Here is a 12021-nt window from a genome sequence, read left to right as displayed (position 1 = left end):
GCTAGCACTCGATCCCCTCATTGCACGAAATTGGATTGCCTAATTTTTATGTACAGGAGCAGGATCTGACCTCTTGGATCTCTAATAGGCTCTTGCTTGTCTATGAATATCTAAGTGTCTAAAAAAACAAACCTCAAGAATAGAAGCTCTGAAGACACCACCGAATCATTTCCGCTTACCTAGCCCTTATGTGAAGGTGCAGATCGACACAGGCGCCCATGTATCGTCTCCTCCATCACAGCTTTGTCTCCCGCTCGTATCCTTCACGCAGGACCCAACCACTCCGCCACACGCCATGCTCCCAACATCCGTAGATGAAAGCTAACTGTACACGCAGCCGGTCAAGCGGCCACCATTGAATGGGCCTTCTGACACGGAATACTTAATCTCATTACCGTCAAAGGCCTTTGTGTCGTCCCAGATGGCTTTGTCGTTGCAAGGATTGTAGGTTACTCCTTGAGGGTCGGTGAAGACTGTCCAGTAGCTCCCGCATGATGCTCCTCCTTCCTCTCCTAAACCGCCGTCAGGCTCACATTCATCGAAGTAGCCAATGTTGAGTACTGAGGTGGTGCAGGCGGCGGCTTCGGGGAAGCAGGCGGTGATGGAGCCGTTGATGACGTTGTTGGGACGCAGTTGGGCATCGTGGTGCACTCGCCGTTGTTGACGTCGACGACTGTGCAGATTTGATAATTGCTGGTGACTACGCTAGGCGATATTGTTGGATTAATGGTCCGTGAAGGCAGCGCCGTAAATGCACAACTGCCTGTGGATGAAGGTTCGAGGTAGTTTAAGCTTCCTTCGCATACGCAATAAGCGGAATTGATACCTAGATCGGGATCCTCATCCTGGAGGTAGCAAGATGGCGTTGAGGTCGGAGCCGGAGTGGGTGTGTTTGGAGGAGGAGTGATGGTAGCCGAGGCGCTAGCCGAGCTGGTAGACTCTGCGGCTGGGGCTGGGCCACCATCTTCGCCTTGATCCTCGATGACGTCTGCGTCTGAGCAAGATTCAGCCCCAGTAGTCGTAGCGCTCGCTGTGACGTCGCATCCTATGACAAGAGATGAGCTTGTTATTGGCTCATTGATGTGCATGATACCCAGAGGTTGACTCTGAGCATGATGTAGGCGAAGGTGTGGACTCAGGAGAAGGTTCAGGATCGGGGTCCAACCCACCGTCGCGAGGCTTGGTCAAGTTGGTAGTGAGCTCCAATTCTGTGCAAATATGCTTGTCCCAAATGGTAGAGAAGCTAAAGTCGCTACACAGATGGTCGCAAGCTTCACCACCCATGAGCCCGTGATTAGTGGAGCCATCACGACAGTTGCACCCCGATGACAAGGATAATTCCGTGGTGATTGAATAACCTTTTGGGAGAACTTGCGGAAAGGACAGTCCCACAATGATTCGATACTTTTGGAAGGTAAATCTCAAACGAGGAACGAATAGGCTTTCAAATTGCAGGAGCTAGAACAAGACAGCACTAGATACAGATACTTGAGAGAGACGACGGGCACTGTCTGACTTCATGGGAGATTGTTAACAATAACCCGGAGGGCTAACCGAGAGGTACCTTGGCTCGTGATGAGCATTTCCCCGTTTCAGTCTCGGTTGTAGCAGGAGTATGCATGAGCTTTCCATGGAAGTATATGGGTGTTTTTGTATTGCACGAATCCTCAGGACACGGGAGCTCTCCGATGATTCTTATTGGTTTTGTTCGACAGGGCAGTGACATCTCCACTTGAGAATTTTTCGCCTTTTCGTGGCATATCCAGTCACAGCAATGTGTTCGAGCATCTTGGGGAAATGAGGTAAGTGTCGATTATGGCCTGTGTCTAGAAGGCAATCTCCGAATGAAGGAGCCGCGGGAATGTTCAGCTTAACGTACCTGGCCTTGCCACCAGTAATCTACAGGAGCGTTTCATGAAGCTAATTCATAGGTATTGAGTCTTGTGAACCCATGATACTACGAGAGTTCTCGCTTCGCGTTGTTCGGCAAGCGAGTGACATCTTCGCTCGAGGGCCCTCCACATTTCTGGAAGACTATACCAGCCTTAGTTACTGCATGTCTTTGAAAGGCACTCTGCATGAAGAAGTACGCTGGGGAAGGCAATTTAAAAGGTACTCTTACCTGGCCTTTTCAGCGGGAACCTGCAGCAGCGTTTCATGGAGCTAGTTGAGCATTCTTGGATCCTGTGAATCCCTACCGTTACGGGAACTGTCCGATTGGTTTTCATCGACAAGCAGGTGACACCTCCCCCCAAGGATCTCTCCCCTGTCCTGCCATTGCCGATGACGACAACCTGTTGGGGTGTCTTGGTGAAATGCAGGAAACCTTAGTCGCGAAATGTGCCTAGTAGGCAGTTTCAAAGACACCACGGATGTTCAGTGAATGACAACTTCTCAACATGAGGGGTAGAGGATGATCTAAATCCAAAAGTTCTTTCCTAGTTCTCGGCCTTCGCTATCTATTAGCACAGTATACCTTGATCTTTGAATCCTGAACAACGCTATCAGCTCGCCCACCGCACTTCTCTAGGCTTCCCGACCTTGAGCCGAAATTTGTGACTGTACCGAAACCTATTCCCTACCACGACTACGTGTCAACCAAATGGCGCCAAACTACAATGCATCTCAGTCGCAGCAGCCCAGGAGTAAGCGTGTTTCAATCAATTCACCAATCATTCGATAGGACACTTCATCGTTCCCGCTTCGAGCCGTTTCAGCGTGCTGACTTCGAGCCGTTTCGCCGTCTTGGCTTCAGCGTATGGGACTGGGAGAAGCTGGCTAGACTTGGGCTGTGTAATGTGGCGCACTTCGCCAAGCAGCGTGAATATCGCTGGGTAGGGCCGGTAAGAAATGGGTCGGGCGCGTTTGACTTCTACTTTAGGTGGAAAAGCCTCATGGTCGAAAAAGACAAGAACGGCACGGGGACGTAACTAGATAGATCCGTCATTGCCAATTTCATGCATCTCCAATTCTTTCGCAGGATACGCGGATCATGGTAAGCATGCGATCCCAGGGATATTTGACAGTCACTTGCATCTCACTTCAAGCTCCAGACTGAGTACACATTGATCGCAAGACAGTAGCGAGTCCGGGAAGTAATCTCAACACCCATACCAGTCTTAGTCGAGCCGCCTGCTCAATCTACTTGGTTCTTCTTCCCATGTCACCGGGCGACGTAACACAGAGACGCTCGACACAGTGAAATCTTTGGAAGCTGTCAACCCAACGATACCATTGTACGTGAGACTGTGTCTCCGCCAAGCTTAGGCGCCTGATTTTGCTCATCTCTCACCGCCGCAGTTTGCCACACAAGCCAGCTGCAGGTACCGGATCCTGGCCGGTTCTCGGTTCGTACAAGCGTGTGGCCCGTGGTGAGATCGAACAAGACAAATCTTTGACTCTGGAGAGAACGGAAGACTAGTTTGGGTATGTCACCCGTTCGGACATCCAATTCACAGGCGTGTGAGCACCCGGGGGAGAAACATTGGGATCATTCCCATCAGATCGGTTACCATATCAAACATTTTTTCTGGCGAGGAACTTCTTTAAGGCACTAGCCTTTGGACACTCGTAAAGGTATGAGGCCATTTTTTGATGCATTTTGATGCTGCATTTTCTTGAATTGGTTCTGCAGAAACCGGGTCCCAGTACTTGAATTTCAAAGGCTGCAGTGCAGATCAAAGTTGCCGTGTTCTAAGACCACTCTGCAGAAACGGGTCCGATTGTTCCAATAGTCACGGGTGCGAGGGATTGCTAAGGATATGTACATGCATCAAAAAGGGTTTTCTATTATGTATGAGATTCTATGAATTCAGTGCATATCAAAGTTGCTGTGTTTTGAGATAGTCCTATAGGACACGGGTCCGACTTCTTCAACGGTCAAGGGTGCGAGGGATTACTGAGGTAGTGTACATGTATCGAAACGGAATGTATGTGTATGAGATCCCTTGACATAGGCGGGAAAGCCCATGAGGCGAAACAATGGGGCCCAGCTCGCCGCTCATGTGGTCCGGTTTACAGAACTGGTTCAAATCTCAGGGCGGGTATCAGCTCTATTCGAAAGGTCATTCCAACCCTCATTGGCTGACAAAGCGCGAACATCTAGGCCTGCATCCATAGGTGGAACCGCTCTACGGAGTATCAATACGTCATCACTGCTACCATTGATGGGCTCCCACCTTAACCCACTAACTTACATAGACCCTACGGGCTGTTGGAAATCCCGCCTCTTCATGTAGGTGAGTGAGAAGCTGAAAGACTTGGAGGATGTTCAGCAAAAGTGTACAAGTATCTACCCAGGCCAGGATTTTCACGCTTACAGACTGATACAACTTGCTACGCCGCCGATCCCAATGTTCAAGCTTTCGAGTCACGTCGTCATTACCGCCATGAATATCTTGTCGTTAAGTGCTAATCATGCGTCATGGAAACGAGCGGCAAATTCGTTGGGGCGCCAAAGTCGAGCCTAACCACGAGTAGCTGATGGTGTAATATGCACGGTAATCTGACCAAGCGAGATCGCACAAGCGCACCACACACACATTCATTTGATTAGGTGAAGCTCTTAAGCGTTACAATGACAGCTCCAATTCCGAGCATTCGCTCTTTTGATAACCCGTGATATCCCCGTCCATTTCTGAACATGCCATCGTCAACTCATCAATGTCGCTGTCGAAGCCCAGCGAGCGAAGTCCCCTTCTCAGACAAGTGAATGATGCTCAAAACGTGCCTGCCGAGGGCAAACCTCATGATGATGGCGAATGGGGAGTTTCAAATTCCTTGCCTTCTCGACATGAGCAGCTATCCAACGCCAGGTTAGCTTTGATTATGGGCAGTATATGGGTAGCTCATGCCCTGAATACCCATTTGGGAGCTTGAGGCTGATTTGCTTAGGTTGGTGTGGTTTTGATAGCTGTTGGTCAGTACTTCAATACCTTTTTCTTTCATCGATACTTGGATTCTTTCATTTTCTCGTGGAAAAGACGACTCAAGCAGATACTTACACAGATTCAACAATCGTTGCAACCCTCTTGGTTCCAATTTCAAGCTCCTTCTCCTCACTCAAGACGCTTTCTTGGATCGGTTCAGCCTACCTGATTGGCCAATCCGTCACTCAACCCCTCAGTGGCCGCCTCACAGACATCTTTGGCCGCCGCCAAGGTCTTCTGGTCTGCAATTTCGTTTTCGGTCTGGGAACTCTGCTCTGTGGCGTGGCTCCGAGCGAATGGGTCCTCATCACAGGCCGCACCATTGCTGGCTTAGGAGGCGGAGCAACGGTCACGATCTGCATGTTCGTCGCTGGTGACCTGGTGCCCCTGAGGAAACGAGGCGTGCTGCAAGGTATCGGAAACATCATCATCGGTGCCGGGTCTGGGATTGGAGGCTTGTTGGGTGGCTGGATCAACGGGTTAGCAGGATGGAGGGTTGCCTTTTTGGTGCAAGTACCCTTTGTGATAGTTGGTGCCGTGATGGTGTTCTTCACCGTCAAAGTCCCTGTCAAGATAAGCGAGAGGTCAGCGCTGAAACGTGTCGACTACCTGGGATCGTTCACTCTGACCTGTGCTCTGGTGCTCTTCCTCCTGGGTCTGAATACGGGAGGCAATGTCCTGGCCTGGACTCACCCTCTAGTCTTGACCGCGCTACCACTATCTATAGTATTTCTCTCCATCTTTGTCTACGTTGAAGAAAACAGGGCACTCGAACCCATCATCCCGATCCGAATCCTCCTTAACCGTACCGTCGCCTCTGCCTGTCTCAGCTACTGGTTCGTATTCATGGCGTACTTCGGCCTCACATACTTCATGCCCGTCTATCTACAACTTCTCGGCAAATCGCCCACCGAAGCTGGCCTGCGATTCATTCCGTTTAGCGCTGGCGCAGCGGTTGGGGCATTTGCTGCAGGCCTCATCATGAAAGCGACGGGCAACTACTACTACCTCGACAAATGTTCTCACGCACTACTTGTACTTTCCACCGCGCTCACAGTGACGATGAACGCGAATACACCAACCGTGTATCCTTTCATCTACCTAGCCGTGTTCGGCCTAGGGGTCGGCGGCATCCTGGTAACCACCCTCATCGCTCTCGTCAGTGCTGTGGAGCAAGAACACCAAGCAGTGGTCACATCAGCCGGATTTGCCTTCAGGTCGACTGGCTCTGTCATCGGCCTCACGATAGCATCCGCTGCTTTTCAGAATCTGCTGCGCGTCAAGTTGCATAGAAGTATCGGTAGCGTGGCAGATGCCGAGGGGATCATTGATAAGATCAGAGAGGATTTCGACGAGATTGGCCGGCTACCGGCTGAGTTGAGGGGACTGGTGCAGCAGGATTACATGGAAGCTGTTCAAGGTGTTTTTATTGTTGTCTGTGGGTTTAGTGTCCTGGCGTCTGTTTCGAGCTTGTTTATGAGGCAGCACAAACTGCACGCGAATCTTGAGAGACGGTGAGAGGGGCCCAGAGAGTGTGGGATGTTGATATTCTATTTTTCATCATAACGAGCTTCTCCGGCTGTTTCCACGAGGGAGATTGGTCAAAGGAGATCTTAAGCCGTCAAACCGCCTATGCTCACTGCAGACCACTCACATCACACTCTTCTTGATCCTCAAGAGTACCTTGAAGCTTTGGCCATAGGATTCAAGGCTTGTATTGCCCTAGTGCTTGTCTCTTTTCCTAATGGCCAACCCCAAATCTGACAACCGTATTCGAACATCTCCACACCTTAACTTAATCCCAAGCAAACAATCCTTGAACATACAAAAAGGATCGAGACTCACTGACTACAAAATCCACTGCACTAATCCTCCTCGTCAAACCTAGACCATGATGCGAAGAGAGAAGATGGCATAGATGCCGTATCAGCTTTTGACATTCTCCCTCGTCGAAAGCCGCAGGACTCCGCCCTGTGGCATCTAGAGGCGGAAGTACGAGAATGTCTTGATACACGAGGTCAGAGTATGTGCTCTTGGTTGGAAGACTACAAGCCGGTGAATATCATTCGAACAGAGAACGCCGAGGGGTACCAGTCCACCGAGAACGAGAGTGAAGGAAATGGGCGTTGTGGGAGAATTTACGATCACGTACAACGCATACCAGAACGGGATGTCTGAGAGGTTTGACAGGACGGCGAGCACCATAGCCGGGGCGATGTTGGTATCGTGTAATTTTTGATTTGTTGTATGTATGGATGGACATTGGGCGGAGGCAACACGGGAGGCCACACGGGAGGCCATGGGAGAGCATTGAAAACCATCGTCGTTGATCAAAACGATCGTGCCACGCACTAGGAACGAGCTGATTGCGTGGCACGATTACTGAGACCCCTTGGTTCATTGCGTCCGCTACACGCTCTGCAATCATTTCTACCACACGTTGCTGTTGAGAACCTGCTTAGCAATGCCATTATCGAATCCTTCAACTGTCTTGTGGAGTGATATTAAGTTGTCGTAGTTCCTCACAGGTGTCAATGCCGTCAAGTGCTGCCTCGTATTTAGGCATGTAGCCATTATTACGGCAACCCATTTGGACCAGGGGTCAACCACCGAAAATCCATTTTTCATTTTTCCATTTTCCATTTTCCAATATTCGCTTATCCTATATCATTGCTACACACCAAGGTAATTAATTTAAATTCTGAAGAGTGTAAATTATAGCGCGTATTTTATAATGTTTTTTTTTTTTTAATAAAAAAAAAAAATTTTTTTTTTAATAAAAAAAAATTTTTTTTTAAAATTTTTTAAATTTTTTTTTTTTAATTATAGCTTACTTCTTAATTAGTAATAATAACTCTCTAATAATTATAGTAGCTTTATACTTATAGGCCTTAATATTAATATATATTATTATTATAGTATCTAAGATTTAGAAAACTCGTATTTTATATCTATATAATCTTATATCTAAGTGAGTCTAGATCGATAAAAGCGAATATAATAATTTTAAGTCTTCTTTTAATAATAGAATATTATTTAATAAATTATAGCAGCTATTACGCGTATAGCTTCTATCTATTAAATATATAGCCTCTACTTAGTAAATATATAGCCTCATCTACTAGGCGTATAGCCTCTTTAATTAGATTAATGATCGCGCGGAAGCTATTAGAGATTGCCATGAAAGGTCTTTCTTCTAGTAAGGGCTTTCGTCAAGTAAGGCCTTTCGTTAAGCAAGGCTTAATAAGAATTACTTACTTAGAAAGTAGTCTCTTTATTAATATAATTAATTAAGTTATATTATATTAATTAGATTATTACTCTTAGTAAATAATAGTAATATCGAAATCGTCTTATTAGTATTATTTCTTTACTTAATAAGTACTAAGAGATTTAATAATTAAGTCTATTATTCTTTATATCTTTAATAAGTATTAGCTAGAAAGTATTATAATTCTTTAATAAAAGTCTTTCGCTACGATATAAAAAATAGTTTCGTTATATATACTTTCGAAGTAACTACTTTCTTTTCTTATAATCTTTCTTTTCTAAAAACTTCTTTAATTACTTACTCGATAATATCGTTAGCTTACTTTTATATTAAAATCGTCGAGCTTTTACTATCTACTAAGAAGTTTCTTCTAAATCGAAGTTACTTTTAAATTAATAATCTCGCTATATCTTTCTTTTTAAGAAAGAAATCTCTCTTAAAAAAAAGTTTTTTCTAAAAGAATTAAATCTTAACTTATTTAATTCTTACTTCTTTATCTACTTTTATAAGTTATCGATATTATCGTTAATTAATCTTTATAATAACTTCTTTAAAATCCTTAATCTCTATAATAAATTCTATTTCTAGAGATATAATAATTCTTATATTTTAACTTTTAGAATTTATCGAAAGCAATTACTCTTTTATAAGTCTTTTTAATAAGAATATTTATTATCTAATTACTTAAATCGTTAGAAGTAACTTTAAATCTTCTTAAATTAATCGAGATATCTCTATGAGAAATAAATATATTAGAGTATAATTATAGTTTATAAAAGTATTAAGCTAATTATATAACTAAGTTATCGATAAGTCTACTCTTTAAGATATTTTTAATATCTTCGAAAGAAATACCTTAATATTTTATCGATTTAAGAATTCTTTATTTATTAATATTACTTTATATACTTTCTCTATAATTATCTCTTTCGAATTAAACTTCGAAAGTATTAGGTTTATTATTAGAGTTATATTTATAAAAAGAGACTATTTATACTTACTCTATCGAATCTAAAATATCTTCTTAAAAAGATTAATCTTAAAAGAGAGTTTAAATTCTTTTTAATAATAATAAATTATATTATAAAAGATTACTTTAAAACGTTACTTCTTAGCTCGGCCTATTAAGTTCGCTAGATAATTCTAACCCCCTAGAAAATAACGCTATAAGAAATAAAGGTAACTTATTATATCTAAAGACTAATAATATTAATTTCTTTAATTCTACTTTTAAAGAAGAAAGATCTATTACTAATATAGATTAATATACTTTTTATAAAAATATCTATATCTTTATAGATCGACTTAAGAATATTATTACTATTAAGAGCTACGAAAAGATTTAAGAAATTTTATTAACGTATTTCCGCGGTAAGGCTTTAATTTAATACTCTATCGAGCTTACGAAGCTTAAAAAGATATTATTAAAAATAAGCCTCGTTAAAAAGCTTAATTCGAATTTTTAATAAAAGTAATTTAAAGAAAGAGCTTCTATAGTAATTTAGTATCTTTAAATTAAACGCTATATTATAAATAATATCAAGGATAATAAATTAATACGTTCTTATATTTAAAGTATTTTAAAATATACGAAAATCGCTAAGTTTATCTTTATCTATAATTAGCTAATTATAATTTAAAATAATCTTTTATTAGAATTTTAATAAGATATTTCTAAATCAACTTCGTTAATTATTCTAGATTAATTTCTAGATTAAATTAATATTAAATCGAGTATTTAATTTAAAATAATATAGTAAAATTATGATTTTTATAGCATATCGATAAAAAAGCGTTAACGCTATTTAAATAGTCTGATTAGTATATAAATAATAACTTTTATTAAAGTAAATTTTTAAAATTATTCTTTTCTTCTTTCTTATACTCTTAGTAGTAATTCTATTAAGGATTCTCGCTAAGATATAATAATTATAAGAATAACTTTACTAATTAGTCTAATTAGTCTTATTAATAAAGATAATTAAATTCTATCTTATCGACTTCTCGATAATCTCTATAAATTATAAAAGAAAATATTAACTCGTTTAATTCTTAAATATTATCGAGTTAATAGAATCCTCGCTATAAAAATAGCGAATTTAGAAGATAAGTAAATAGACTAAACGCCAAATTCTTTAATCGTAATTAAAATAGATTTCTATAATTATAGGGGATAGTATATTAAGCTAGTAAGAAAGAATCGTTATTATCTTCTTATAACGATATCGAATCTAAATCTATATTTTAGAATAAGAATATTTATTAGAATCTAAGCGAGTCTAGCAATTACTATATTAACGAGAACTAAATTATTATTAATCTCGCTAGAAAGATAAAATAAATAAATACTTTATAGAAGCTATAAAGTATCTCGCTAACGTAGTTAAAATTATTCTTATTCTAGCGATTAACTATTAATATCGCTATTACTATAAGATTTTCCTCTTTAATAATAAACTTTATTACTATCTTAATAATTTAGATCGAGATTATTATTTTAAGCCTTTCTTATATCTAGACTTTTCATTTAAAAAACGCTTAAAAATTTCTTTCATAATTTAGATATATTCTTCTATCGAGGAATCTTTTATTAGAGAATCTCGCGAATCTTATCTCAAAAAATCTAATTTCGCGAATAACGCTATCGCGAGAAATAGAAAAGTTATTAAATTATCGACTAACTCTACTTCAGAGATTAACATTAACTATACTTTTTATAACTATTATTATATAAGAGCTACTATTAAGTTACTACTTAATAAGAAAATTAAAAAAAATTACTTAAATATAGATTACTTCGTTACTTTAATAAATTAAGCCTATCTAAATAAAATATTTTTAAATTTATTAATTAAAAATATAGCTAGCTCTATTATAATAAGAGATTTAGAATCTAATAAATATAAAACTTCGAAATATATAATTATATCTCTTTACTTCTCTAATAAAAACGCTATAATTATAATATCGCTAAGAGAAATCTATATTATTAATAAGCTTAAGATAAATATTCTAGTTAGTATAAATATTATAATATCTAAAAAAATCGATATTTTTATTTCTAATTAAGGGCGTTAATTGATAGCTATTAGATATTTATATTAATAGAAGTTCGTACTAAAGAAGATTATATCGTTATATATTCCGTATATATTAAGAAGTTTATTATTATTCCTCTATATTCTCAGATATAAATATTAATATATTATACTTTTTTATTAAAACGTAATTTTTTTTCGAGCTAAATTATATAGATTTAATACTTTATATTTATCTTATTAACTTCTTTATAACTACGATACTAGTTAAGAATAATTTAGATTAATTAATTAAAATATCTAGAAATCTTCGCTTAGACATTATATAGAAAGTAGAATTTAATAACTACTATTATATTACATTCGAGAAAAAAATATTATCGAATTTACTAATTATTAATCTAAGAACAAATATTAGAAAAGCTAAATTAAACGTATCTTTAATAAAATTATTATAATATTCGCTATTACTATACTAGTAACCGCTATATATTCTATAGTATCGCTATTAATAAAAGCAGCGATATCTAATATAGCACCTATTATTAAATTCACTACGAGATTTTTTAATATTTCTAAAAATTCTAATATTTCGAAAAGCTTAATTCTTAAAATTCCTACTTTTATAACTTTCTTTTATTCTATTTCGAAAATAATAATTACTACTATAAGTATAAATATAATCTTACTAAATAAAGTTATAATTTATAATAAGAATTCTTTTATTAAGAGAGTAGTTAAGAAATTTCTAACGCTTTAATAAAAAGGTGGCTTCGCCGATTTA

At 39.1% G+C, this 12021-nt stretch overlaps 2 protein-coding genes across 2 annotated transcripts; one reads left to right on the top strand and one right to left on the bottom strand.

Moving 5' to 3' along the window:
• Window positions 1-321: 321 nt before the first annotated feature.
• Window positions 322-1088, bottom strand: HO133_010294 (uncharacterized protein; the record flags this gene model as incomplete). The annotated part of the gene is made up of 2 exons (XM_037301148.1): window positions 322-705; window positions 807-1088. The coding sequence occupies 2 exons, from the start codon at window positions 1086-1088 to the stop codon at window positions 322-324; spliced, it is 666 nt and encodes a 221-aa protein (XP_037153965.1).
• A 3574-nt stretch (window positions 1089-4662) lies between these two features.
• Window positions 4663-6446, top strand: HO133_010293 (uncharacterized protein; the record flags this gene model as incomplete). Its single annotated transcript, XM_037301147.1, has 3 exons — window positions 4663-4842; window positions 4894-4918; window positions 5008-6446. The coding sequence occupies 3 exons, from the start codon at window positions 4663-4665 to the stop codon at window positions 6444-6446; spliced, it is 1644 nt and encodes a 547-aa protein (XP_037153964.1).
• Between the last annotated feature and the right edge of the window lie 5575 nt (window positions 6447-12021).

The sequence above is a fragment of the Letharia lupina genome (genome assembly GCF_014066315.1).
Source record: "Letharia lupina isolate WasteWater1 chromosome Unknown contig_8, whole genome shotgun sequence".
In the NCBI taxonomy this organism is placed as follows: Eukaryota; Fungi; Ascomycota; class Lecanoromycetes; order Lecanorales; family Parmeliaceae; genus Letharia; species Letharia lupina.
This window is presented reverse-complemented; position numbering and strand designations above follow the sequence as displayed.